The sequence below is a fragment of the Dermochelys coriacea genome, chromosome 18, assembly GCF_009764565.3.
Source record: "Dermochelys coriacea isolate rDerCor1 chromosome 18, rDerCor1.pri.v4, whole genome shotgun sequence".
NCBI lineage: Eukaryota > Metazoa > Chordata > Testudines > Dermochelyidae > Dermochelys > Dermochelys coriacea.
Genome location: NC_050085.1, coordinates 18,714,893 through 18,742,076, shown reverse-complemented (window position 1 = coordinate 18,742,076; position 27,184 = coordinate 18,714,893). Strand labels below are relative to the sequence as shown.

The window sequence follows — 27,184 nt, the reverse complement described above, 5'->3', positions numbered from 1 at the left end:
GCACTGAAGTCCATCTCCTCTTAAAGAGCCAGCCACCTAGTGACACAGCTAAACAGCGTTTTCTACAGTCACTTTCAAACCCCATCCCTTATCTATGATAAGATTTACCTCACACGTAAGAAGTGCCACTCCTCCAGAGAAATCCCACCCCCAAGCAAGCTCAGCAGGGGATGTTGAGGTTTTACTTTCCCTGTCTACAATTCCCAAGGAAATTAAATCTGCACATAAGTGTCAAACTATTTACGTAGTTGAAGTTGCGTATCTTAGATCGACCCCGCGCGGTAGTGTAGACAAGTCCTTGGAGTAAACTGCTATTATGTGTATAACTATCTTATACAGCTAACCTACATCTACTTGGAGTAAACTGTGCCACAGAACCTTGCTAAAAATCACATCGAGCAACATCACACATTGATTGAGTTTAAACTGATGAAATCAGACAGAAAAACAGAAAAGAAAAACTCTGAAAACAGAGTCTGAGTCTGACCTTGCCTGTGCTGGTTTAAATCAGGAAAAAGTCAGAAAAATTACATCTGTGAAAAAACTAGTGTGAGATCAGAATCAAGCCCATAAGGCAGGTATCTCCTTCCACTCATCCTGGTATAAATAGACGCCTGCATTTCCACTGCCAGGGTTGTACCTGCTCTGTGGATAAAGAGTGAAGTTTATTCTCCTGGGCTGTGCATCCAGCATTACATTCGCATAACCCTCTTTTGCATTTTATGCTACTTCCTGACTTCATGTCACCCTGTCTCATGAAAGGTATTGATACTGCATGTGTGTGTGTGTTTTAAAAGAACAATCATCATCTTTTTCTGCACCTTAGATATCTTAAAATCTAGCTGACAATCCATCCTCAAGCCACCTATTTCATGTCAAAGAGCATAACATTCCCAAGTTTTAAAAGGGCCTGGATAATACTGATCGATCAATGTGCTCCTTGGGAAAATAGCTCTCCAGATGGTCTATTGGGACAGGAATTGCTGGTAATCACAATGCGGAGTCAAAGAGCGTCACTAATGGGGGCTGTTGTGAGGCACGCTTCTTTTGTGATTCCCTTGAATGTCATAAATAGGGAAGAAAGTGTGGGAAACTCTGAGAAACTCAGGCCCACACTCTGAGGTTAATAGAGTCTTTGTCAGAAGAGTATCCCTGGGCTGTAGGATCAGCATAATAAACACTATGCTTCCCAAGGGCGGGAGAGTGCCGAGAATGGGGATAGTCACCCAGGATGAGATGAGAGTTTAAAAAAAAAAGGCAATCCTGTATGCATTTGATTGTTATGACTGATAAAATGTTATGGGCCTGATTCTCATCTACACTAAGGCCTGGCCTTACAGCAGATGGGGGTCACATGGTCATAGTGTACAGAAGACTCAGCCTTTGTGACATCACTGATTTCTGGTGCCAATGTTTAATCAATACAAAATAATGAAAGTAACTAGATAGATCAGCCCCTCTATTTTCCTCGGTGATTCTTATCATAGTTTTGAAGCTGTCCTATATTCACAGTGCTGCTATTGACTGTTAACGTGATTCATGATTGAACAAGGCCACTGAGAAAATGAACGTAACAGGTGCAATGGCTTAAGTGCTCAGCTGCAGTCCACCTCTCAAGATCTGGTCCATATTTTACAGCAATGAAATATTACAGGAAGCATTACAATGAAGAGAGTGCACTACATGCCCCCAATAGCAACTATATGGGTGAAACAAGACAATCACTATGCTCTTGAATGAACTGTCTCAGAAAAAAATTATAAAAAAAAGACAAAAACACCATCTCACCTGTGAGTGAACATTTCTCACAAAGTGATCGTTCTGTATCTGACTTCTCAGTACTCATCCTCAAAGGAAGCTTGCACAACACCTTCAAAAAATGAGCCTGGGAGGTTAAATTAATAACTTTGCTAGACATTAAAAATCATGGATTGTTTAGAGATACTGGATTTATGGCTTATTACAACAATCCATAACTCACTAACCACCCCTCCCAGATTTTTCCCTCCTCCTTCTCTCCCCCTTGTGACTGGAGAAGTGTTAATGGCCACTTCACCTAGAATTGGTCCCTTGAAATGTGTATTAATCACTTTTGCTAAACAATCTGTTCCACCTTGTATTTAGCTATGACACTCTGAGTACCTTTCCTAGACCTGAGGAAGAGCTCTGTGTAAACTCAAAAGCTGGTATAATAAAATATATTATCTCACCCACCTTGTCAGTCTAATATCTTGGGATCAACACGGCTACAACACCACTTCATACAAAGAAGAGGGTAATTATTTAGACCACTGCAGTTAGCAGATCTACAAAAATTGAATTACCTGATTAGTACAATCTAGATTCCAGTGTCTTTTGTGCATGTTGTGGTTTGTTTCCTTAAATCTATCATTCCATTAACAATGGAGGAGAGGGGAACGGGGCGGGGGGGACTTATAACGATTTTTGTGAGTCTCACACAAAACAACATTCTCTGCTTCCCTATAGTTACTGCTAGTTGAAAGCCACAAACCCCTCCCACAATGGGTGATCTTGGAGCACAAGCATGTTTTTAACAGGAAAAACTGCTACAGAAACTGAACTTTTCAGCTTCCCTTTAAAAAGCAAAACTAAACAAAAAATAGCCATGTTTGCCAGATGGAAACAAGACCAACGTTTTAGTTACTAACCTTTTATTAAAGACAAATAGACTGTTGACAATACAAATTATTTTATTCCAGAAAAGAAAATATCTTAGATGTCCATGAAAGCTTATGCCCAAATAAATTTGTTAGTCTAAGGTGCCACAAGGACTCCTCATTGTTTTTGCACAGACTAACACGGCTACCACTCTGAATAGATCATGTATTTTTCATTCAAATTGACTCCTAAAATGTGTTGCAGGGTTAAAGAAAATAAGACAATGGTGTTACATGGGATAAACTAAAAAAAGTGGTGCAAAGGACATTAGATAGAGGCAGACAAATTTATCCCTCGGGTAACTTCATTGATGGCAATACCACAGGGAAGAATTTGACCTACTGAACAGACTACTTACATGAAGATATCTTGATGCACAAAGATGCTTTGCAGGTGCTCAAATGTAATAGTGAATATTTGGGAGGAGAGGAGAGTATGACTCCAGCTAAAGTACAGTAGCATCCCATTCTAATCACCTTGATGCTCTGATTTCCACCATATTCAGAGGTGATAATGATTATATAGTCAATGTTTGTCTTCCTTGTGGAAATAAATGAAATATACATTACATATGAGTCTACCTATGTGGCAGCCTTAAATTAGCGATTTTATTAATCTGAGATTACCATGTAAAGAAATACTAAATCACAAATATTCACTTACCATAAAAGTATTTAGACCTGCATAATACAATCAAAGCAAATATGAAAGGACTGGCACATTTCTTTGATTTGTGAATGGGGAGGGGGGTGAGGCGGAAAACAGGGGGGTGGTGCTAGAGCTCTGGTCTTTTCCAACTGATGACACAGAGAGAGGGAAGCTGGAGTTTGTAACCCCAGAGGCTTGTTGTTTTGTGCATGCAATGCAAGGCAGCCTGCCTAGTTCACCATTCACCTCAGATGGTGTGAGTCCGGAATTTTGAGAGTTTCCCACACATCGCTCCATTCACAGTGTTAAACTGTCAACAATAGAAGTGTGCCTCTGTGGGTCCTGAGCAGAAAGCTAATGCCTTCTATACCATCTGGCCAGCACTCAGAGAAAGGGATAATGCTTTAATCAATAAGGGCTGGTTCAGTCCTTTGCGTTCCCGGGCATTGTGCCGGGGAGAGGATGGCATTATTTAAAACCACTCATTTCATATTTTCAGAATTGAAAATTGGATCAAAAGCTTCCCTGGCTGAAGGAAACCTCCCACCTAGTGGTGCCCTTCTGCTGTTGAAAACACATCCCCTCTCATCCAGCGTGTGGCAGGACTCCTGTCCAATGCATGTGACATACTGTTGATCCTGTACAGAGCTTTTATTTTATTATATTTTCACTGTGGGATACAACAGTGATCAAAGTGTGTGTGGTCCTGTATTGACTAATATAAAATAAAATAATACATAATAATAATAATTCAAAATGTATAAAGTGACCTAGAGGCAGACTTTTAATGGGACTTGTGCTGCTGAGTCATCCACGTGCTTTGAAAAACAATAAAAAATAATGAATAAGCTATTGACATATAACACACCCTGGGGTAACTGACCTATGGAACTCATTGTCACATGAAGTCATGCAGTTAACTACTACAGCAACTGCATCATAAAAACAGCTAGATAACTTTATGACAAAATTTTATGACCAGTAAAATATACTTCGCAGGATTTCAAACTTTAACAGATTCGCCCTTTCAGCAACAGTGTGTGTATTATTATTTACATGCAGCCATATGTGATACCATTGTTAGCCCAATTTTTCATAGGGGGAAACTGAAGTATGGAGAGGTCATACAGTGAGCTTAGAGAAAAAGGTTTATTTATGTTTTCTCTGCATTTTAAAAGGTTGACAAAGAGCATTAGATGAGTCTTTCACTAACGTCTTTGTAACAATGGGGAAACTGAGGCATATACAAAATCAGGTCCTTAATCTGTGAACAGCAGAGCTGAAGAGCTGGGTTCCATGAAAGGAAGCCTGGCTTAGGAAATAGAGCACTGGACTGGGACTCAGGACATCTGTATTCTATTCCTATCTTGGCCACTGACACACTGGATGATCTTAGACTCGGACTTTAAGGTCAAGAGGGACCATCATGATCATCTAGTCTGACCTCCCACACATCACAGGCCACAGAATCTCATCTGCCCTGTAGTAAGCCCATCACCTCTGTCTGAGTTACTGAAGTCCTCAAATCTTGATCCAAGGGTTTCATCTTACAGAGAATCCCCCATTTACTCTAGTTGGAAAAACAAAACAAAACAAAAAAAAACCCACAAGTGACCCATGCCCCACACCACAGAGGAAGGCAAAGTCACTCCCCCCCCCGCACCTCAGTTTCTCCATCAGTAAAATGGGAATAGTGATACTGTGAGATCTACTGCTGAAGAGCACTATATAAGTGCTAGATGTTATTATTTCTGGCTCTGGGTACTCTCTCAGGCCCCAGCTTACAATTCTGGAATGTGTAGCTCCTGAGAGGACAAATTTGCACACACCAAACCCCACTGAAATCAATGGTGCTCCAAGCAAACATGGCAGTTTGACCAGGCATGATAGAAAGAATTGGCGCCTCTGTCAAAACAAGATCTCACATACTTGCTCTGACACCACATGATTCTAGATTTTCACATCATGGCTCAGGTCAGCAGGTGACTGTGCCTCTGGTGTGGTAGACCCTAGAGAGTGGAACTTACTGACATCTCAGACCCTCCCACTCCACTTTAAATGGCATCTTAAATCTTTCCCCTCCAAAAGGTGTTTTTAGTGTGACCACAAGTGGTTCCTTTCTCTTACCATCCCCCGTATTTCCTGTGTGCATATTGTGTGACTTTGGGGGTGGTTTTTTCCAGTACACTACTTCTGATTGTTCTTTAGGTTTATACTATTCAATTGTGGTCCACCCTCTGAACCTATGTGTGTAGCTGTGTGTGTGTCTGATGGGGAAACGCAGCAATGTAGGACTGGACAGGTCATCTAGCCCAGTCCCCTGTGCTGAGGCGGGACTACGTATTATCTGGACCACCTCTGGCCTGCTTTTAAAAACCTCCACTGATGTAGACTCCACAAACTCCCTAGGCAATTTGTTCCAGTGCTTAACTACCCTGACAATGAGGAAGTTTTCTCTAATTTCCAACCTAAACCTCCCTTGTTGTAATTTAAGCCCATTGCTTCTTGTTCTGGCCTTGTTGGTTAAGAAGAACAATTTATCACCCACCTCTTTATAACAACCTTTTATGTCATTTTATGACTTGAAGGCTAAGCAATGCTTTAACCATTAAACAGTCAGGATGATGATTACATTGATGATATAAATTAAGAAAGAAACATGAATCTGGGTCTATATCTTTTATTAATAGTCAAAATACTCATGAGTGCAGGGCCTGTGGTAAGGGAAGAAGTGACCAGAAAAGCATTTCTCTAAGCCAGTTTAATCACTGAGCCAGCGTCTCTGGAACAGGATCCAAGATTTCTGGCATCAGGTCAGATGAAAAACAAAACAAATATTATTTATTTCTTTAGAAAATATTCCCATGGTCAGATGACTGCCCATCCCTGTGCTATTCTCACACTTCCCTGTGGCAGATTTGACTGTGCCAAATATATCTAATGCGTATGGGGTATAAAACAGTCAAACATATTGGGGAAAAAATGGTGCTTGTATGTGAGAGAGAGAGAGAGATTGGACTAGGAGTCAGGAAATCTTGCAGTATTATAGCCATTTTGCAGATAGGATAATTGAGGACAAGTGTGGGTGAGGGCATGATTTCCTTGGTGCCTCAGTTTCCCCATGTGTTAAGGAGGATATTCCCCTATTGCACGGGGGGGCTGAGGAACAGCAGAGTGTTGTGAGGCTTAGTTCATGATTGTTTGTCTAATGCTCTGAGATATCAAATGGAAGACGTAGGGAAGGGCAAAACAACTATTAATTATATTATTATTGTACAGATTTATCAGACCATCATGGGAGGAACTGAGATTGCCCAGAAAAAAAGAAAGATTTAAGACTTCTAAAGAATGACAGATGAAACAAAATGTCTATAAAAGATGGGGAGAAAAGCATTTTGAATTGTATCTTTCTTAAAAAGATTCCCTCCCCAAAAACATGTGTTTTCCCTTTTGATTTTGATCCCAGTTGCCTGAAAATTGACAAGCACTGTATTCATCTAAGCACGGTTTAATGTCAATGGACACGTTTAGTCTCTCTAATTCTGCACTTTTTCCTTTACAGCTTCTTTCCTGGGCACAGGAAAGTAGGGGACATTTTCCATTCCGGAGAGCTGTCTTCTGTGCTTAATTTCACCGCAGCCTGGGAAAAGGCAGCATATTGAGATGTTGATGTTCCCAACATCAGGCACAAGTCTGATTATAATGACGGCGAACGCTTTCCCACGTTCCCTCCAAGGCCAGTCTCTATTGTGTAACACGCTCCCCAGTCCACCTGCTCCTTTGGGAGCAGAGTATTAGCCCCAGGCAATTCACAGTCAATTTACCATGCTGTAATAGATGCTTTCTCTATTGTCCTGGTAAATGCATGGATTGGCTAGTGAGTGTGGGAAACTCAAAGAAGCTTAGGACCCAGACATTTGTAAGCAGTTTATGGGTATAAATAGAAGAGCTTTCCAGTTCCTTTCTGCACTGGCTAAATAGCAAGATTGGAAGTGAAACCTGCACTTGAACGTTTGGGATAATGGCACCCAATACTATCTCACTAGAAATCTTAACATCCAAAGAGAAAAACAGAGTAAGTATCCACTGCATATTGCAATATGCACTGACTAAAGGGCAAGTGGCTGATACAGGCTGAGCTGCTTACACAGAGAAAATGGGAAATGGATGGAAAAGAGAAATGTGGTCACTAACATTCTCTCCCCTCTTGTGTTACAGCTGAGAAAGCCAATTGTAGAGAAGTTGCGCCGGGACCGGATTAACAGTAGCATCGAGCAGCTGAAACTCCTGCTGGAGGAGGAGTTCCAGAGACACCAGCCCAACTCCAAGCTGGAGAAAGCTGACATCCTGGAGATGACTGTCAGCTACCTGAAATACAGTCAAAGTAAGTGCCTTCCCCTTTGCTTCTAAATAACTCCCCTGTGCTGCATTTATCCCGGTCCAAACTCCAGCCTAGATGTCCCTATCTAAAACCCATCTCCATCTTTTCTCTCTTCCCAGATTTTGCATCCTCTGCTACAAGCCTGCAGCAGGATTACACTGAAGGGTATTCCTGGTGCCTCAAAGAGGCTCTGTCGTTCTTGTCTCTCCATTCTGCGAACACAGAAATCCAGATGAAACTGCTGTGCCACTTCCAAAGGCCTAAAGTTACAGCCAAGGACTCAAATTCTCCAGCTCCATCCTCTGCAGTCCACCAAATGTCTGCAAAACAAGCAGCACTGAAACCCACCAGCAGACTTTGGAGGCCCTGGTAGATTAGAAGGACTTTTGTATGGTTTCTGGACTTTCACTCATATTCCAGAGGAGACTGTGACTTGCTGTACAAGTCCTCTCAATCCTCTAATGAGTAGGGAAGAATACTTTCCTTTTACAGAGCATACTTATGCTTGGATGTCAGTTTCCCTTCTCCTAGAAGGATCTAAATGCTCCCACCACGTGGAGAGGTAGCTATTCTAAAAGAATGTGCAAAGTAATCCTCATGGTAGGATGACTGAGGAGTTGTTCAAAAGGGAACTTTTAATGTTTTTTTAACCTTGCTGAGGTTTTTGAGTGTATTTGTTTAGAAAGAAGTAACTTCTAGGAAGTTTAGGCTACAGTTTTCAAAAGTGTCCACTCAACTGGAGTGTCTCCATTTTTAGCGGCCCAACCTGAGACTCACAGAATATTGATTTTCGAAGTGTGCAGCATCCCACTCCACTTGATTTCAACTGGAATTGTGGGAGTTCACCGCTTGTGAAAAATCAATGTCCTACGAATCACAAGGTGAGCATCCAATCTTAGTGTGCACCTTTGAAAATCTGGCTCTCATATTGTTGTTGTAAGGGGTTCTATAATGTTTATAGAGTTTATTGAGTGTACTTGGAAAAATGTTACACCATAACTCAAGCTACGTTGAGGAGATTCTTCAGGATGTATTACTCTTAAAAGCAGAGTATTGTTTGTTATGTTCAGGATACGCAATGCCTTTTATAAAGGCAGTAACTTGTTTTGCATCCTCATAGGAAGGAAAGTATCGACTTGTGTAGTCGGTTTTACAAGAAATATTTAGCAAAAGTCTTTTATGAAAGGCAACTGTACAAGTTATATTTACATTTTTGGTACCATAATGTTATGGAAGATAGTCTATTCACTATAATTCTCAGAGGATACTGTGATGTGTATCTGTCAGGTGCACCGATTGTATGATCTGTGTTTGAAACTATTTTGAACTTCAAAAGTCGCAGAAACTTTGCATGCTGTTAAAATAAAATCTGATTACTGAATCTATATGCAGCAAGTTATTCTCTCCTGTGTAGAAATCCCTAACTGATGCCCCTTTGACAGAGGCTTCACAGGATAGTGCTGTTTAAAGAACTACCGTAGGAGACCTCACAATAGATACACAAAGATCACAGTTCAATTGTGGAGCAAACCAGATTTGCAAAATTTGATCTAAAGCCCTGTAATTTGAATGACTCCTATTGATTAACATACAGAATGGCACTGACAAGATCCAGAAGGAGCCATAGTCAGCCTTCGTCAGCAGTGAGGAAAGCGTGAATAGGGATTACTTATGTGATTAAGGGTTTGCAGGATCAAGCACTCACATTCTATAATGCAGCAGAATGCCCACCCTCAACACTCACTATCCAGAGTCAGAGGATTTCTTTAATTCAGAGGGGAAATGTTTTAATGGGCCATTTGGTGTCTGCCTTTGGGTTTAATAAGGCAAATCCACTGTACTCGTGGCTGGTATCCCTGGATTGTTGAGACTGTGCCAGGAGACAGTGAAGGGAAAGCAAAGGGGAAGAGTCCAATAAATACGATTCGATAGCAGACTTCTCATAAATCTCATATTCATTTAACAAGGCTGCTCACAAATTAGTTCAAAGACTGAGATACTTAACTTTAGTACTGTACTTTTAACTGATCGTTTTGCAGCTTCTTAGTCACATGCTAGAAATACCCATTTAACAAACAAAATCAAACACCTTGCAGACGTCCAACAATAATATTAAGCCCTTATATATTATGATTTCCACTTTAGATATAGAAGAACTGAGACAGAGATTAAAGTAAAAATATTCTAAACAAGCTTCTAATCTTCAGATGCCCAATTTCAGATGTCTAAGACCTGATTTTCCAAGGTGATAAAGGTATACAGCTTCACTGACTTCAATTGGAATTGTGAGCGCTCAGCACCTTCAGAAATCACTCCCCCAAAATGAAGGCAACCAAACATCAGTAGACACTTAGAACAAAGGGACTTACCAAACATCACAGAAAAGGTGAGTGTCACAGCTGGATTTAACTCAGGAGTTCTTGGGTCTCGGTCCCATATTCAGACTGATAGGTCCGGGGTGGCTCTGATGTATCTATGAATGAGAAAAATGAGGGCCATCATTTTAGAAACAGAGAATCCACTTCAAGTAAGGAAGAAATAACTTCCTACGTGAAAATAAACTTTGCTAGCCACTTAATGTTTAATTCCCTTCTTTTTATATATTAAATAGATGTGGGACAGCAACAGTTAGTAGTAAGAGATGCAGCAAAATTTAGATCCAAATGGTTTTCCACATAAAGCAGAAATATTTGTAGCTACTTAATTCTTCCTTGCGGGGAAAAGCCAGTATACATGGGGCTTGAACCCACAACACTGATGTGAATGGGAGTAGTATTAGGGCCACAGAGTGGGAAAGTTAGAGGCTACAAAACTCAAACTATATGTTAGGCCAACAAGGTATCCCTTTATTCAGAGAAAAAGGAATACTGGGAGCTATTAAGCTGATGATAACCCTTAACTCTCCCTCATTTCAGTTAAACTCAAATGTACCTCCATTCCGCACCAGCCTGCCTTTACCTCACATTTGTTAGTGCAAATGTTTTACCTGAGAATGCAGAAGCACATATGTAAGGAGCTAGAAAATGGTGTTTGCAATAAGGGAATGTATCCCACCTAGAATCACAGAAATTAGAGGTCTGTCAGGTCTCATCTAATGTGTCTCCTACAGCACATTTGCTAGTATTTTGTATAGTCCTGTATAAATATCTCAATTGTTGGAATTTCCAGCAATGCCCCTGCATCAATGTAAGCTCTATGTATTGCCACTTCTCTTGCTGTTTGCCCTATCACTAGTTTATGACAGGTAGAGACATTTGTTTGACTCTGACTTTACCCTCCAAAAACTCCCGTCTTCTTTACCCACATTGAACCATCACTCCAGTTTTGACTTGCACGTTTTCAGGGAAGGATCATGTGATGTTTGCTGCACAAGCAGAACTATAATCTCCAACTGTGCTATGCCACCCTGTGGCCCAGTTCAAGCACTGTGTCAGTATGAAACAGCAATATTACGGAAATCTGCAACACCTTTCTCATTTGGGTGGATTTGGGGATCTTCAGATTAGCTATCAAAAGATAAGGAGTACTTGTGGCACCTTAGAGACTAACAAATTTATTAGAGCATAAGCTTTCGTTTTGCATCCGATGAAGTGAGCTGTAGCTCACGAAAGCTTATGCTCTAATAAATTTGTTAGTCTCTAAGGTGCCACAAGTCCTCCTTTTCTTTTTGCGAATACAGACTAACACGGCTGCTACTCTGAAACCTATCAAAAGATAATGTCAGGTTTCAGAGTAGCAGCCGTGTTAGTCTGTATTCGCAAAAAGAAAAGGAGGACTTGGGGCACCTTAGAGACTAACAAACACCAAATGCATCCGATGAAGTGAGCTGTAGCTCACGAAAGCTTATGCTCTAATAAATTTGTTAGTCTCTAAGGTGCCAAAAGATAATGTGTTACTGAATCCATTAGCAATAATTTGTCCTCAATTTTTTGTGCAATACCTGGAAAAATCTCCTTTTCTCTCTCACCAAAAATGGAGCTGGGGTACGAACTCTCTCAAGAGCGGGGAGGACCTGCAAACTACGAGTATTTATTTGGGGTGATCTACTGTAAGTGCAGGATATTATAGTGTGCTAATATTATCAACAACAATTTATGATCATAAGATACTTTGAGATCCTTGGATGAGAGACCCATAGAAAGTATCATTGCTAACAAAAATAAATAAATGATGATGCTATATTAGAGCTGAGGCAAACAGATTATTTGTATCAATGTGCCTTTTCCCCTCAATAACTTTGGGATTACAGATGAAATGGAACCCAAACCCCCAACACACCCCCACCACCCCTTCAGTAACTTTGTGGGCTGAAGACAAAATGGGGCCAGGTGGAAACCCCTCAGCAACTCTGAGGTGCAAATAAAAATGAATCCAGACCCTCACACACCTATAACGTTGTAGACCATAGATCTAGACCCCTGTAACTTTGGGGGGGGCGGCAAATTATTTGGGATCAAGTTCTAACCTACCAATAACTTTGTAAGGTAAAAAATATGGAGCCGAGTTCCACCCCCTCCTACCTTTGTCCTCTGCAGATAAAATGGGGCCACGATGCACCTTCTCACACCGCCCTAGGCAAAAAAGGATGAATGCTGGCAAAGCTTTAGGGAGCCCCAGCCTGACCTCATTTGCATAATATGGACAGCATATCACATTACTATGTAAATATATGCGCATATATTTGCATGCCGATGAGGCCCGACAAGGTGGTGGGTGGCGTTCAAAATGGCGGAGCGGGGCGGGCGAGGTACCAGCAGCGGTAGTGACAGCAGCCTGGACAAGAGCATCACTCTCCCGCCTGACGAGATCTTCCGCAACCTGGAGAACGCCAAGTGCTTCGCCATAGACATCGGTAACCGGGCGGGCGCCGCGGTGGCGGCAGCGGTCGAGGGCGGGGGTCGGCTCTGACCGCTCAGGGAAACCGCCGGGACGGGCAGCCCGGGGCGCGCAGGGCACGTTGGGAAATGCGGTCCCGCTGGGCGCGGCGCACGCTGCCTGGAGCGGGAGAGGGACTACGGCTCCCGGCGTGCGCCGCGGTGGGCCGGCGGAGCGGGACGTGACGGGAGTTGTGGTCCAGAGGCGCTGCCGTGGCGAGGCGGAGGGCGGGCAGTAGAACTACGAGTCCCAGCATGCCGCCGGGGGCTGCTAACGGGCCGGCCGGGGTGGTAAACAGGCTGGAGGGGCCGGCCGGGGAGAGCGGCTGGGACCCACTGAGGGGGCGACGAAAGGGGGCAGGAGGACAGCCGTCTGGAGAGGGGGCGACCCCGGGGAGGGGGCTAGGGGACGGAGCCCCCTGAGGGGAGCCTCAGCAGCGTCAAGGGAGAGGACTGAGAGGGGTTAGCCCCCCTGAGGGGGGCCGGGCTGCCCCAGCGCCGGCGGGTGGGCGCTTAGGGAGGGCCGTCCTGGAGGCAGAACTTGGTGCACCTCATGCTAACTCAGGGCTCGGCCCCAGGCTCCCACGCTGGGACCCAGGGTTCAAGCCCTGCTGCTTTTCAGTGTAGATGCAGCCCCTCCGCGCTTGTGCTCTGGGCGTCCTTCAGCAGTAACGGACAGTCCCCTGGGCTGACTTGCTTTGTCCTCTGGACAAAGAAAAGGAGGACTTGTGGCACCTTAGAGACTAACCAATTTATTAGAGCGTAAGCTTTCGTGAGCTACAGCTCACTTCAGCAGATGCTGTAGCTCACGAAAGCTTATGCTCTAATAAATTGGTTCGTCTCTAAGGTGCCACAAGTCCTCCTTTTCTTTTTGCGAATACAGACTAACAGGGCTGCTACTCTGAAACCTGTCCTCTGGACACTTAAGCTTGGTGGACAGTCACGTTTTCCCACGCTGCACCACAAACAAAGGTTAGAGCCGTCACATTTTGAGAGGGTGCTAGGAAGTCTGGGATACGCCTGCTTGAACTCTGGGCTGCATAAGGCAGCGTAGATGCTGGAGCCCCAGGTTGAGCTCGGGCTTCAACTATTCCTAACTTCAGATTATAATGACAGGTTTCAGAGTAGTAGCTGTGTTAGTCTGTATTCGCAAAAAGAAAAGGAGGACTTGTGGCACCTTAGAGACTAACCAATTTATTTGAGCATAAGCTTTCGTGAGCAATGCATCCGATGAAGTGAGCTGTAGCTCACAAAAGCTTATGCACAAATAAAATTGTTAGTCTCTCAAGTGCCACAAGTACTCCTTTTTCCCCCCCCCCTCAGTTTATAAGTGAGTGTAGAGATACTCAAAACCTAGGCTGACAACCCCAAGGTCTGCTAATGTGCGTTGTACTAACCCTGAGCTTACATTGTAGACAAATTCTGAGGCTCTTGTCCTTCTCCCCCCCCCCCCCAACAAAAAAACACATTCAGGAGAAAGATATAGTACTGTTAGCTATGTCTTTTTTTTCCTGATTTTCCTCCCGCTTTCCCCCTCCCCTTGCTTTAGGGAGAATGTAAGGACCGTGGGGGCGATGGTGGAGGAAAGCCTAATTTCTGAATTTATAGGATGCCAATAGCCTATCTATATTGACAGCTGACTGCTGGATGTGTGTGCATTTCCCACAGCCACCCAGGGAGATGGGATTTTTCCAGTGATGAGCTGCCAAAATCTTAACAACGGGTTCCCTCCTCACCCCATGAGGGGGTCGTTGCCCACTCTCGCCCCCCAGGACTCCTGCCCCATCCAACCCCCCCATGTTCCTTGATGCCCCCCAGGACCCCTGCCCCATCAACCCCCCTCCCTTGTCCCCTGACTGCCCCAGAATCGGGCAGGAGGGTCTCGTGGGCCACTGTAGCGGATGCCCACCCTACCCCAGAGGCACCTGCCAGGGGGCGAGGTGGGGAGTCCTGGCAATGCTTACTTGGGGCAGCTCCCAGGAAGCATCCGGCAGATCCCTCTGGCTCCTGGGGCAGGGGAGAGTAGCTGGGGGGGAGTGGCCACTCCCCCAACTTATCACATCAAAAGTGGTGCCTTAGGTGCCGACTCCCTGGGTGCACTGGGGCTGGAGCACCCACAGGGAAAATTGGTGGGTGCAGAGCACCCACCGGCAGCTTCCCACCCAGCCCCAGCTCACCTCACCTCCGCTCTGCCTCCTCCCCTGAACGCATCGCCCCACTCTGCTTCTTCGCGCCCCCCCCCACCAGCTTCCCGTGAATCAGCTGTTCAGCGGGAAGCCAGGGAGGACTGAGAAGCAGGCAGTGGCTTCACACTCAGGCCAAGGGTGGCGGAGGTGAGCTGGGGCGGGGAGCGGTTCCCCTGCGCGCCCCCCCCCCCGGGTTACCTGCTGCGGTGCGGGCGGCCCTCCTTGTGCCCCCCCGAGCTCACCTCCACCTCCCTGGGCCTGAGCGGGAAGCTGCTGCTTGCTTCTCCGCCCTGGCTTCCCGCATGAACAGCTGATTCGCAGGAAGCTGGGGCGGGGGGCGGAGAAGCAGAGCGGGGCGGCGCATTCAGGGGAGGAGGCAGAGGCAGAGCGGAGGTGAGCTGTGGCCAGGGGTGGGGTGGGAAGCTGCCGGTGGGTGCTCTGCAGCCACCAAGTTTTCCCCTTGGGTGCTCCAGGGCTGAAGCACCCATGGAGTCAGCGCCTAAGGTGCTACTTTTGGCCGGTTAAATTTAGAAGCCCTTTTAGAACCAGTTGTCCCGCGCGGAACAACTGGTTCTAAAAGGACTTCTAAATTTAACAACTGGTTCTAGCAAACCAGTGCGAACCGGCTCCAGCTCACCACTGGATTTTTCTCTGTGAAAGTACCAATATGCACTGGTGAAACCCCAATGGGCATATACGCAAAGTTCTGGACGTCTTGGACCAAGGTGCATAGCATGTCACAATATACTCAAAAAAATGAAAAACAAACAAATGGGAAGATGAAATAACTATGTTGCATGTTGGAACACTGTTGAACCTTTATGCCAGGGAACAGAGGCTGAAGGGATAGATTTCCCCCAACTTTTCATATTCCTTGCCAGCACTTGATCATTGCAAGAATGGCACAAAGGGAGACAGGATACTTGTCTAGGTGCAAGTGAAGCAGCTCAGGGTTAAATTCCTGCATGTACTAGGGACCACTCCTGCTGCTTTTATAGAAGTCTAGGGGAGTGGAATTGGACCATTTGCATTTTTCCTCTTAGAAAGCGGCAGAGAGTCCTGTGACACCTTATAGACTAACAGACGTATTGGAGCATAAGCTTTCGTGGGTGAATACCCACTTTGTCGGATGCATGTCTTATTGCTCCAAGTGTTACAAGTCAGTGGAGTTGTTTTGAGTTCTTTATTAAGCAACACTTTTTCCCCCATTAGATTTGCAGTTAGTTTCAATTCAGGGTCTGCATTTGATATTGTCTAGAACTGCAGACTAAATCACATGATGTGTGTGTGTGTGTGTGTGTCAGTGTCCGGATGGAAGAGAAGGGGGGACAGGTGTATTGGTATCTGATCACCCTTTGTAATTCCTCTGAAAGGGACAGTTATTTATTCTTTAATTTTAGCTCCTATTCAGTAAACATAATAAATTAGTGTTACCTTTCAGTGGGTCAGAGTTGAATTAAAGCAGTGGATTAGCTATAAACCCCAGGCACAGTGGGTGTCAAACACAGGTTTTTAAGTCTTTACAAACTGGGAAAATAAAGCTAAAAGCAATTTAGCTAGATAGAGAATTGCAGTGCGAGGTAGATATCAAGAAATAACTTTGTACTTCTGTAGTGCCTTTCATCTAGGGATCTCAAAGTGCTTAACAAACACCACTTTAATTTCAAAGCATCCCTATCTCTTGTATTTCCCTATTTTTAGAGGTTGGGAAGGTAAGTGTACCTTCTCAGCAGAGATCCATCAAGCTTGTGTTGATCTCTGAATTTCTATTTTGAAGTTCAAAACTAGGAGAAGGGTAAAAAGTTATTTTCTTATCAACTGGAAGTGACAGTTTCAGCTGATGCATCAGAAAGGGATCTCAGAAGGTCTGAGGGTTATTAAGTTTCACTGCTTTTGTTACCATAGATGGTCATCATTGGTCTTGTGGAACTGACCATCATATGCTGCTTAATCTATCTGGAACTCACTGTCACCTCTGTACCACTTTTCAAAAACAAAAAAAACCCACTTTCCTCATTTGCCTAAATTACAAATGTTTACTGCTGCAAATTTTAGTTTGCAGAAGCATGACACTGAATTTACCAATGGGGGATGTGTTCAGTCCAGGAATCAGTTAGTGAAGCAGTATGATATGGCTTAGTGCATACAGATTTTCACTTGGAGTTTGGAAAAACCACAGGCTGTGTCTGAGAGATTTGGCAGTTCAGCATCCAGAACGCTGCTATGGACCATAAGAGTGCATTGTATGTTTTCTAAGAGAAGTGCAGATCTTAATAAGGGGACACCTCTCCAAAACTTGGATGAGAGAGATAGGGTGGAGAATTAATTGTATAGTTATTTTCAAAACAGCAGCACGAGACCTAGAACCCTCCTAGGCTCTGTTCTAAGAGGAAAGGAGGCACTATTTTCATTCAGGATATGTGATTCTGAATGCTTTTCCCTGTGTTGGCTACAGCATATCACTGGCATCCTTCAGTGCAAGGTTCAAGATGTGTTTCTTTGTATGTAGGTGTGGGGGGGTGGAGGGAGGGAGTTATGCAATGTGTAGCCCATAATACCTTTTAAATCATATTTTCTACTTGCGGTTAAAATAGGGGTTTATTTTCTTCTCAGATTGCCCAGAGGCTTTTGGGCATTGGCTCCTGTAAATTAACATTTGTCCAAAAGTCAGAAGCTAAAATAAAATTATGTAGGAAACTGATGTGCTAGTACAGTGGTGGCTAAAGAGTTTTAAAAACTCTATTCCAGTCACTGCTCAGATTTTGGTTCTCTGTGTGTTCTTGGTGATGCTGGGTTTCTTGGGGCATAGGCAATGCTGATTCATTTTAAAGACAGTCAGCTTTGTGTGTGTGTTTTGGGTAGGGTTGTCAGAGTGGGTAATCCCTGTATGGGATGGGACTGGAGAAATAGAATAGTAAGAAGGTGTGTGATAGATAATCAAGAAGCCTTAAAGGTGAACTGAAGTCTACACATTGTTTATTTCACATTTACGAATGGGTTTGAAGCAAACCCTTTTGAAAGCACCACTTTTGCTTGTATGAAGTGAAGTGTTTCCCATACTCTGGATGACAACCACACTTAAATACTGGAAACAATCAACTAAAGCAAGAGAAACAGGTTTCATTTGAAGGCATATTTTTAATGTGCCTATCAAAGTATTTCTGTGTAATGCAAAGCAACAAGCACTTATGACATTCTGATCAACAGCCTTAAGAAACTGTCATTACTTTAAAACAAGTAGTCTTAAATTATTTTGGCAGTTATAAAATAGTTAGATTGAAAAAGTACTTTCCTAAGAACATCTTTGTAATTATATTGCCTTTAATGCAATGCCTTTTAATGTTGGCAAAAATGGCTTGGATACTTGTTAGTTTAAAAGCTTTGTTTTTTTAGACATCTTCTACTCTGTCTAGCAAAGTCATAATTCTTGATGTACAACCTTAAAAATGATCACATTCAGTTTGAAAGCTTGATTTCATTACCTCCAGTAGAGAGCCTATCTGTGCTAAGAGGTTTTATTTCATGAGGGAAAGAAGCTTTCTGCTTCTAGGGTCAAATCTAAACTTGACTGAGGAAAATCAGCAGTTAGCATGAGCAGAACTGGTTTTTGCCTAAGTGAAATGTGTTTGTGGTGGTGCACTTTCAGAACAGAGGCCAAGGGCTGCATGGCTACGTATACATAATCCCCCTGGCAAGGCATCTCAGGGGAAGCTGGTACAGTCATTGTCCATGCTGTACTTGTTCTGGGGCTAAGTAGATAAGACATCCTGGATTGTCAAGCCACTATCCTTCAAGGAGTTGTGTATCCTGGGCTAGAAAAATGAATGTCCGCCTTCTAAAGGCTGTATGTTTGGTAGCCGTTTTTGCTGAAAGCAGATTTAAACATAGTATTAGCTAGTAGTGTTGCTTAATGCACTACTGGAAGGCACTATGTCAGTAAGGTAGTGAGCGCTACATGACGATCTATATAGAAGGAACTCACTTTAAAATAGCCATTTCATAGGTAAGAGCTAGAGTGAGGAGCTTTAGGTGGGGAAACCTTGGGTAAGACAGGTTTCTTGAACATTTACTGTTTGTGCATTACGTGTAATTGTTTCAACATCTAATATATCCCTAATGAGTCTGTCAGCTAATCACTTGGGCCCAGATGTTTAAGCGGTTGAATCATTCAGTGTTGCAAGGCCTAAGTTCCATTTTCAAGAGTGACTTAAGTTTTGCAATGCTGCGCAGAGCAATGCCTAAATACCTTTAGAAATCTGAGCTGCGGAGGCTGATTCTCCACATACACTAGCACTAGTCTTACATCAGTTTAACTCAGTTGACTTCAGTGGAGTGACATGGTGTGCACTGGTACAGCTGATAGGAGAATCGAGCATTTAGGATCTTTAGGCAGGCAAGCTGCTTCTTTGGAGGAAAGACTGGGATGTACACTGATGTTGTGGTCACCTGAAGTTTGTGACCTCCAGTGCCTGGCTGACTTGAGGGAAGCCTCTGGGCCAAATACTGAAGTTTTAATTCAGTTTCTACTTGAACAAAATTCTCAGTGACTCCTGAAAAATTATTGAGTTTTTTGCCTGTGTAAGGACTTCAGGTTTTGGCCCCCTAAAAATAGCCATCTAAATGGAAAAGGGTCTATTTTTCATTGCCTTTAGTGCTTCATGGAGCTTGTTCCTTTTAGGATGTTGTTCAGCTTTGAAGCCAAGAATAATCCCTCAGGAGTGTCATTATTCAGCATTTAAATTCCTTGATTTTAATAGAAGCAGAGACTTTTTGCAATGTCCTTGAAAATTACTTAATGTTAAGTGTTGCAAGTGAAACTTTGTTGATTGAGCAACATGCGTCATGTACAACAAACATGGCAAACCTATTAATCAAGTTTGGTAAAACATGCAGGACTTTAGGCATTTCTTAAACAAGTTTAACAAAGATAAGCAGTGGATGTGTGACTTTTCCCTCCCATCCATACTCCTCCTTAGAGCTTTAAAGCCAAGGAATAGTCTGAGCACAGATAGGATGTCTGTGATATGCTCTCACCTCATGGCCTTGAGCACCTTCCCTGCCTAGTTTAGCTATCTTGGAGAGGCCGGAGGTTAAATTTCCAATTCTGCAAACCCTTAATCACCTGAATAGCCCTTACTCAAGCAAGTAGGCTGTTTACGTGCATACTGTGAGGTAACTAGGAAGTGAACTCATGACCTCTGTTCATCTTCAGCTACCCCAGCATCAGTTGGGCTTGAGTCCCTTCTGTGGAGCTTCTACCTTCACGCCATGCATCTGGATCTAGCTATGCCAAGACAGTCCTCTAATGACTGTCCTTTGGCTCACTGAATAAAGAGCTTTGCCTAATTATCTCTGCTTGCAGCCAAGTCATTCTTAAAACTGTGCTAGGTAACTAATACTCAGAAGTATCTAAATTCTGTCTGACACCTGAATCTGAGATGCATGATGTCTTGTTTTTGATAACAGGTGGGTCGTTAACCAAGTTGGCTTATTATTCAACTGTGCAGCATAAAGTAGCAAGAGTGAGATCTTTTGATCATTCTGGAAAGGTAAGAATTGCATTATATAGCAAACCAGAACCTCTAATGTGAGCAGGCATGAGAAAACAAAAAAAAAATGGAAATTTGAAACACAGTGCAGTTTTCCATAATATCAATTTTCAGATGGCACCAGGAATATCTATTAATTATATGGCACTATATATGTGCACGGTACTTCAGAGCACAGCTCTTGCCATGAGTTGCTCATGGTATTAAAGTCCAGTCCTACAAACCCTTAATGGTTCCTGCTGTGAGGAATGCCATTGACCTGAAGCACTGTAGTAAGGGTTTACAAGTTTGGACCCTAAATTAAGAGGCGTTAAAAACAAAATGGGAGGCTTAGCACAAGGAAGAATTGTTGGTAATGACAGTAAGGTTGCGTACTCACGTGAGTGAGTAGTGCATGTACAGTATCTGAAATGAAAAACAAACCTAACATCTACATTTATAAGCCAATGTTGAATTGGGTTTTGAGAAGGGATTTGGAGGAGGGTGGAAGTCAGGCAGCTGGGAGTCAAGAAGGGAATTCCAGGGCAATTTTCCTACCCGAGACCTTAAATTATCAATTACTGTTATCCTGCATTATAGCTTGTAATGCGGAAATTTTTGAGTGTGCACCTAACCACTTGTAGATACTTGCATTTCAGGTTAAAAGTGTGTGAGACACCCTTGTTTTTGTTCACACCTATAGAGTTTGATTCAGTATTTCAGGTGAAACAACCATTTGGCCCAGGTTTGCCAACTGACACTCATATTTCATTGTGGAAGATTATTAGAGTTCTAGTTCCAAGCTTGCATGAAGAACACACGGAATGCAAACACAACATAAAACTTGTTAAAAAGGACGTTATTAAGGCTGCTAAGTCAAGTTAGGAAATTCCAGATTTGAGATTGCACAGGCAACCTTAACTTGGTCACCTTGTGGATGTGCATTATGATAGTATGTGATCACATAATCAAAGACTATTTTTTCCACATGATCCCTGCCTCGTTTGATTTTTCTCCTCTCCTCTTCCCCCCCCCTCCCCGTTTCCCCTCCCAAGGCTGATAATTTGGACATATTTTCACAAGGATGGCAAAAGACATTCCTGACACAAATTTCAAGTCCCCGTTTCAAAGTGTGAGGGGGAGACTTTGTCTTACTGCAGCATTTCTGGGGTGGGAGAAAGCTTTCCTCCAACTGTTGGCTCTTTGACCATGGTATAGTTTGACACTCTTATTTGACATGCTATGTGAATAATAAATACCGTTGGATGACTAAGGCTAGTTACTTGGTTCTTAGAATAAAAAGGTAGGAGTCTTCTGAACCGATCTTTTGGTGTTGGCTCTCATGCATCAAACCAATGTTCATACATACTTTTCATGGGTTTGGGTATTAAGGAATGCTTGACTCTGATGTTGCATACATCAACTGCACAGAGTCGCCATCTTATATACAAAATACAAGATGGCTGAAGTCCTAAACTCAAGTTCTGTCTGGTACACTGGTGCTTTCTGTGAATGCCTGTTGAAAGATAGAGGAATGGGCATTCTCTATGAATTAGTATGTATTACAATTATATTATGTGAAGAAAATTGAGGGTGTTCGTGGGGAGGCTTTGGTAGCCATTAGGTAGTTGTTGCATGCACAGAAAATACAAATGGAAATATTCACTAGCTTACTGAGTAACTAACTCTACTACTCAGAAAAATGTCCTGGCAAGTGAAGCCAAAAGAGCAATACTTACTCTGAATTTTTTAGGACATAGAACATGAATCTCCATATGAAATTACAGTTCAAGAGGAAATCACGGCTCGACTGCACTTCATTAAATTTGAGAACACTTACATTGAAACCTGCTTAGATTTCATTAAAGACCATCTTGTCAACACAGAAACTAAAGTGCTCAAAGCCACAGGAGGTGGTGCCTACAAATTCAAAGACCTCATTGAGAAGAAGCTAGGACTGAAGTAAGTGGAAACTGGTTGAAACTCATTAGGGGATAACTTCTTTTTGAACGATAAAATACTTTCACTAGTAAATGTTAGACTGTAGCCGTACGTGCTTGTACTGTAATCTTCTAGGACCTCATAAGCTTAGCAAGGCTGGGCTTGAATGGGTGACATCAAGGAACAAATGCTAGATGATGTGATCGTAATTCACTAGGAGATACTTGTCCCTCTGTGTTGGTACTGAATTTCCGCTGCATGTTGGTAGGGTGTGCTGTGCTGCCATGCATGCCATCTTTCAGTTGACAAATAATGAAGGTCACTAAAGATCTGATAGTTTGACACAATAGGGGTCTTTCCCTCAGGGTGCTGGCTAAACTCCAGCATTGTTAATATATTCTGCTTCCCTAAAACTCTCCCTGCAGTTTCAGCTGCATATGGTAATCTTACCTTTGTGTCCTAAACACTATGTAGTGTGACTCTGACATTAGACAGTTCAATGCTTATCTCAGAGGTGGCTGCATTCCAGTGGTGGGCAAGTGATTCTCCATCAGTTTCTAAAGTGCTTTGGATTCATTTTGAGGAGAGTTCCTATAGAAACCATCATTCCTATCTCTGGAATACCTATTCAAGGGATTCAAAATTCAAAGCACTATATAAATGCTATCAGTTCTTTAATAACAGGAATTGCAAAGCTCTGGAATCTTTAGCCTGTAACTATTGTATTTTCTCATGTCAATATTTTTCTGTACATAACAAATCTACATAGACTGTGTCCAAAATCATAAGCCATTAAAATTCAAGATTGTTGATTTCTGTTTTCCTGCCAAGTGTTGTTGGATTTGTGTGAAAAAAGGTAACCTTTAAAAGGGCATATTGTCTTTAGGATTATTCTGTTTATAAGTGTGTGTGTGTGTTTTCTTTTCAGGGTGGATAAAGAAGATGTAATGACTTGCCTAATTAAAGGGTGTAACTTTGTGTTAAAAAATATACCCCATGAGGTGTTTGCATACCAGAAAGATTCAGATACAGAATTCCGATTTCAGACAAATCATCCAAATATTTTCCCTTATTTGCTAGTCAATATTGGCTCTGGGGTTTCTATAGTGAAGGTGAGTAAGACTATTTCATTTTGTGTATGTGGGGGGGGGTTGTGTCCTCAAACTGGTGAACGGTAGTAAGGCTGTTAGATTGACATTTGTTTCCTTTCTGGGTTATCAAATTTTAAACAAAAAAACAAAAACCACAACCACACATGTTGACTTCTATTTCTTAATATACATTTTACCTGCTTTTCCACTGCACTACCATCTGTCCCCTTTTAATTGGATAATGCTGTGCTTAAAGAGGCTAGTGTAATACTGCACTGCAAATGACAAATACAAAAACACACTTTTGGCAGCCACTTATGGATAAAAGCTTAGGGCTGGTCCACACTGGGAAACATCATCATCATGTCATGTCTCTGGGGTGTGAGGTGGATTACCTTTTCTGAAGAGAGAACCCCGTCCTGTCAGTGTAGGTAGTTTTTACACTGAAGCAGTACAGCAGCGCAATTGCACTGTGGTAGCATTTCTAGCATAGAAAAGCCTTTACTCTTCAGATGGATGCTCTGAGCAGAAGAAGAATGCCTGCCTTTAACTTCTTTGCCTGAACTTCTCAGTATATAAAGTGGGTATCCGGGATGGCAGTGCTTGCCTGCTTCAGAAGTTTTAGAGGATTGGTTATGATCAAAAGCACTGTACATTGTATTAATGACTAACAATTTCCAACTCTCGGCATGTGACAAGGGTTGTGTTGTCATAGATAATATCCTATAAATTAAATCTAGTAACTATCCCATGCACATCTGTAGTAGTTAAAATCATGGTCAGTCCATTAAAGCAACTCTTTCTGTAAAAGCATGTCTGTAATTCTAATCCCTAAGCATTCTGGGTTAAAGAAAAAGCTATATGATAACCAATGGGCCAGATACAGAGTGAGAGATTATAGAAGCAATGTAGGATTTCAAAGTATAACTTGGATATGTAACAAAGGCAAGGAATCTCGGCTTATAGATAACTTATCGTATTTTTGTAACTATTGTGGTAGAAGTACCCAAAGGCCGCAATTAAGATTGTGCTGTGATCTGTACGAACATGTTCGACACAGTGGGTAGGTCTACATTGCAGTACAGTACCAGTGGCTCTGGCCCATGTCATCTGGCTGGAGCCCAAACATCTACACTGCAATTTTATAGCCCTGCAGCCTGAGTCCCATGAGCCTGAGACAGCTGAATTGGGCCAGCTGCAGGTACTGTATTGCAGCGCAGACATACCCAGTTCTTACAATCTAAAGACAAGGACGCTACAAATTCTTTACACAAGAGAATTTTGCCATTGAAATGCTGTCACCTCTGTTGGAGTGTGGCAACCAAGTGGACAGCTGGCACACTGAACATGTGGGGAGAAGAGGGGAGGAAATTTTGACCAGGGCTCTTAAGCAAACCCCTACTCTTACATCAGATACTGTGAGATGTTGGTTTGTCCATAGAGCAGAAAGGACTTCCGACTTCTAAGGAGTCATCCTGAAGACCATAAACTGAATTTCATGCAGCAAGTTAGTAGCTAAAGATAAAGGGCTAAATAGATCCTACCGAGGTTGGATCATGTAGTTCCATGGAGTCTGTATATTTCACACCTGATATTTAGATCATTAAGCTGCCCTGTTAACAGCATTTATTCATACTGTTTGCATCCATTCCATTTTTTGGAGTCCATATGTTAATCAGTTTAAGCGTGTTGTGTATTCATTCATACTTATATCCATGATTGTTTGTTGAACTTCTGTTTGACTCATAGGTGGAAACAGAGGACAAATTTGAATGGATTGGAGGGAGTTCAATCGGAGGGGGAACATTCTGGGGTCTTGGAGCTTTACTCACAAAAACAAAGGTATTTGACAGTTGCACTTTAAGTAGAATGGGGAAATACAGGGGCCTTCAGTTGTGTTTCTCTTTAGAAAAGAGGAAAAACCAATCTGGTGGAGAATTATGATTTCTAACCTTACAGATTAAGAATCACTATTCTGCCACAGAAATATTTTTAAAATTGCCATTAATGCACTATGCAGTTTATTTTTATATTTTTCTATTAAATGCTCTTTTGTTCCCTGTTGTGTCTGCTGCTGCTATTAAACAACAAACCTGGGCCCCTGAGCTGTGATGATATCCTTTGTGATACTGGTGCATAAATCCAAGCAATAAACCAAAAAAAGCCACATTGGAAACACAGGGGACAAAGCAATAAAGAAATACCTGTCAAGTGGGCAAAAGGCTGACACTGCCTGGGATAGAGGATTTTTTTTTTTTTTTTTTTTTTTTTTTTTTACAGCTTCTAGGATTGTGCGGAGGGGTGCAGAGTGTACAATTCCCTTTTATTCTTGAAGGGTCTTTCCCCCTCACTGTGTACAGTTTGAGTAGTCTGCTCCATGTTACCTGTTTTTCTGTGCCCTGTGTTCCAACATGAATGAGCTGCTCATGCCTTGAGATCTGATCTATTGAAGAGTAGCAAAGTAGAAAGCCTGAGTATTGCAGTATATCTGAGGCAAGAGGGGTAGCTCAGTTCCTGTTGCATTTCAGGGGATTTGTATGTTCAGAGAACAGAAGGCCAATTGCCAGTCCACAGCCTAACCTGGTACTGCTGTTTTAACTCAACACCATTTAAATCATGTGGTTTTTCTGTGTCCCAAGATGCATGTGACTGTAAATGTTAGCTTATACAGGAGGAGATACAGTTACATATGAACCTGTCAAAAGATCAAAGGGAAGAGTCTATATTAGCAGTGTTTTGTCAGATACATTTATTAGTCTCAGAGCAGAGCTTCATAAATTCTCCTTTACTGGACTTGGTAGAGTAACATGTCTAGACTTCTAACAGTTTATAGCTGAACTGTAAGCAGTTGGGGAGCCCAGAAAGGCAGGACTAGTCTGCTGCTAGGTTTATTTTATTTTGGTGCTTCCTTTTTAATAGCTCTCTGTAGCTGGACAGACAGCCTTCCTTTTAAAGTTTTACTTTTTGAACTAAAATACCTCTGAGACATAATCCCACTTCATCCTATAACTAAGCCCACTTGGCCTCCCATCCTGAGTAGGTGATCAGTACACTGCCTATGTGGCAGGCTCTGGCTGGAATTCTATTCATGCTGATACCTGAAAGGTTGCTAGGCTACACCAACAGTCTCTAGTAACAAGGGAAGGAATGGAAAAGACAGCTGAGTATTAAGAAGTTGATCCAGAGTAGCTCTTATGAGCTTCACTACAGTTTACTTACTGGGTATCTGGTTCGTGAATCTTGCCCATATGCTCAGGGTTTAGCTGATTACCATATTTGGGGTCGGGAAGGAATTTTCCTCCAGGGCAGATTGGAAGAGGCCCTGGAGGTTTTTCACCTTCCTCTGTAGCATGGGTCACGGGTCACTTGCTGGAGGATTCTCTGCTCCTTCAAGTCTTTAAACCACGATTTGAGGACTTCAAAAGCTCAGACATAGGTGAGAGGTTTTTCGCAGGAGTGGGTGGATGAGATTCTGTGGCCTGCGCTGTGCAGGAGGTCAGACTAGATGATCATAATGGTCCCTTCTGACCTTAATATCTATGAAACATGTTATCCCTGTAATCAGGGTGAGGTGAAGGATACTGAGCTAAGGCTTTTTGCTAATCTGCTACTTGAAACATTATAGAATCCAAAGTATCTAGGGATACTGAGTCATATTCTGTTTATATATGCCTATGAAACCCTATTTGAATTCTGAGCCATTCATGGGAGGAGTTTGGGTGAAAGGTGGCATATTTGTCTCATTTTGCACCATGCTAGTCTAGGATGGAGTTCTCCACCAGAGAACAGCAATACCCTAAGGGGTTGCAAGCAATAAACTTGGAGGACACTCACACATTCCTCATTTCCAGTCTTC

At 42.7% G+C, this 27,184-nt stretch overlaps 2 protein-coding genes and 1 long non-coding RNA gene across 4 annotated transcripts in view; 2 read left to right on the top strand and 1 right to left on the bottom strand.

The window, feature by feature from the left end:
• Positions 1-12,384, bottom strand: part of LOC122457053 — a 47,523-nt gene extending 35,139 nt beyond the window's left edge. The window contains exons 1-3 of one of the 2 annotated variants that reach the window (XR_006276327.1): positions 12,229-12,384; positions 10,078-10,181; positions 7,899-8,028 (exon numbers count right to left, since the gene is read on the bottom strand). This is a non-coding gene — a long non-coding RNA (uncharacterized LOC122457053). Of the gene's footprint in view, positions 1-7,898; positions 8,029-10,077; positions 10,182-12,228 lie in introns of those variants that run through there. The other variant, XR_006276328.1, reaches the window with a different exon arrangement.
• Positions 7,293-10,261, top strand: HES5 (hes family bHLH transcription factor 5). The gene is made up of 3 exons (XM_038376513.2): positions 7,293-7,402; positions 7,546-7,711; positions 7,828-10,261. Exons 1-3 carry the CDS (start codon positions 7,349-7,351, stop codon positions 8,079-8,081), a joined length of 474 nt encoding a protein of 157 aa, XP_038232441.1. The 5' UTR covers positions 7,293-7,348; the 3' UTR covers positions 8,082-10,261.
• A 19-nt stretch (positions 12,385-12,403) lies between the features above and the next one.
• The window catches only part of PANK4 (pantothenate kinase 4 (inactive)), a 32,544-nt gene continuing 17,763 nt past the window's right edge, over positions 12,404-27,184 (top strand). The window contains exons 1-5 of the mRNA XM_038376487.2: positions 12,404-12,560; positions 20,235-20,317; positions 22,050-22,258; positions 23,166-23,349; positions 25,078-25,170. Coding sequence (XP_038232415.1) covers positions 12,434-12,560; positions 20,235-20,317; positions 22,050-22,258; positions 23,166-23,349; positions 25,078-25,170 — 696 coding nt within the window. The 5' untranslated portion in view covers positions 12,404-12,433. The remainder of the gene's footprint in view (positions 12,561-20,234; positions 20,318-22,049; positions 22,259-23,165; positions 23,350-25,077; positions 25,171-27,184) is intronic.

Coding starts and splice junctions, on each gene's coding strand:
- HES5 (XM_038376513.2), top strand. CDS start 7,349: ATGGCACCCAATACTATCTCACTAGAAATCTTAACATCCAAAGAGAAA. Junction 7,403..7,545: donor CATCCAAAGAGAAAAACAGA/GTAAGTATCCAC, acceptor CTTGTGTTACAG/CTGAGAAAGCCAATTGTAGA. Junction 7,712..7,827: donor CTACCTGAAATACAGTCAAA/GTAAGTGCCTTC, acceptor CTCTCTTCCCAG/ATTTTGCATCCTCTGCTACA.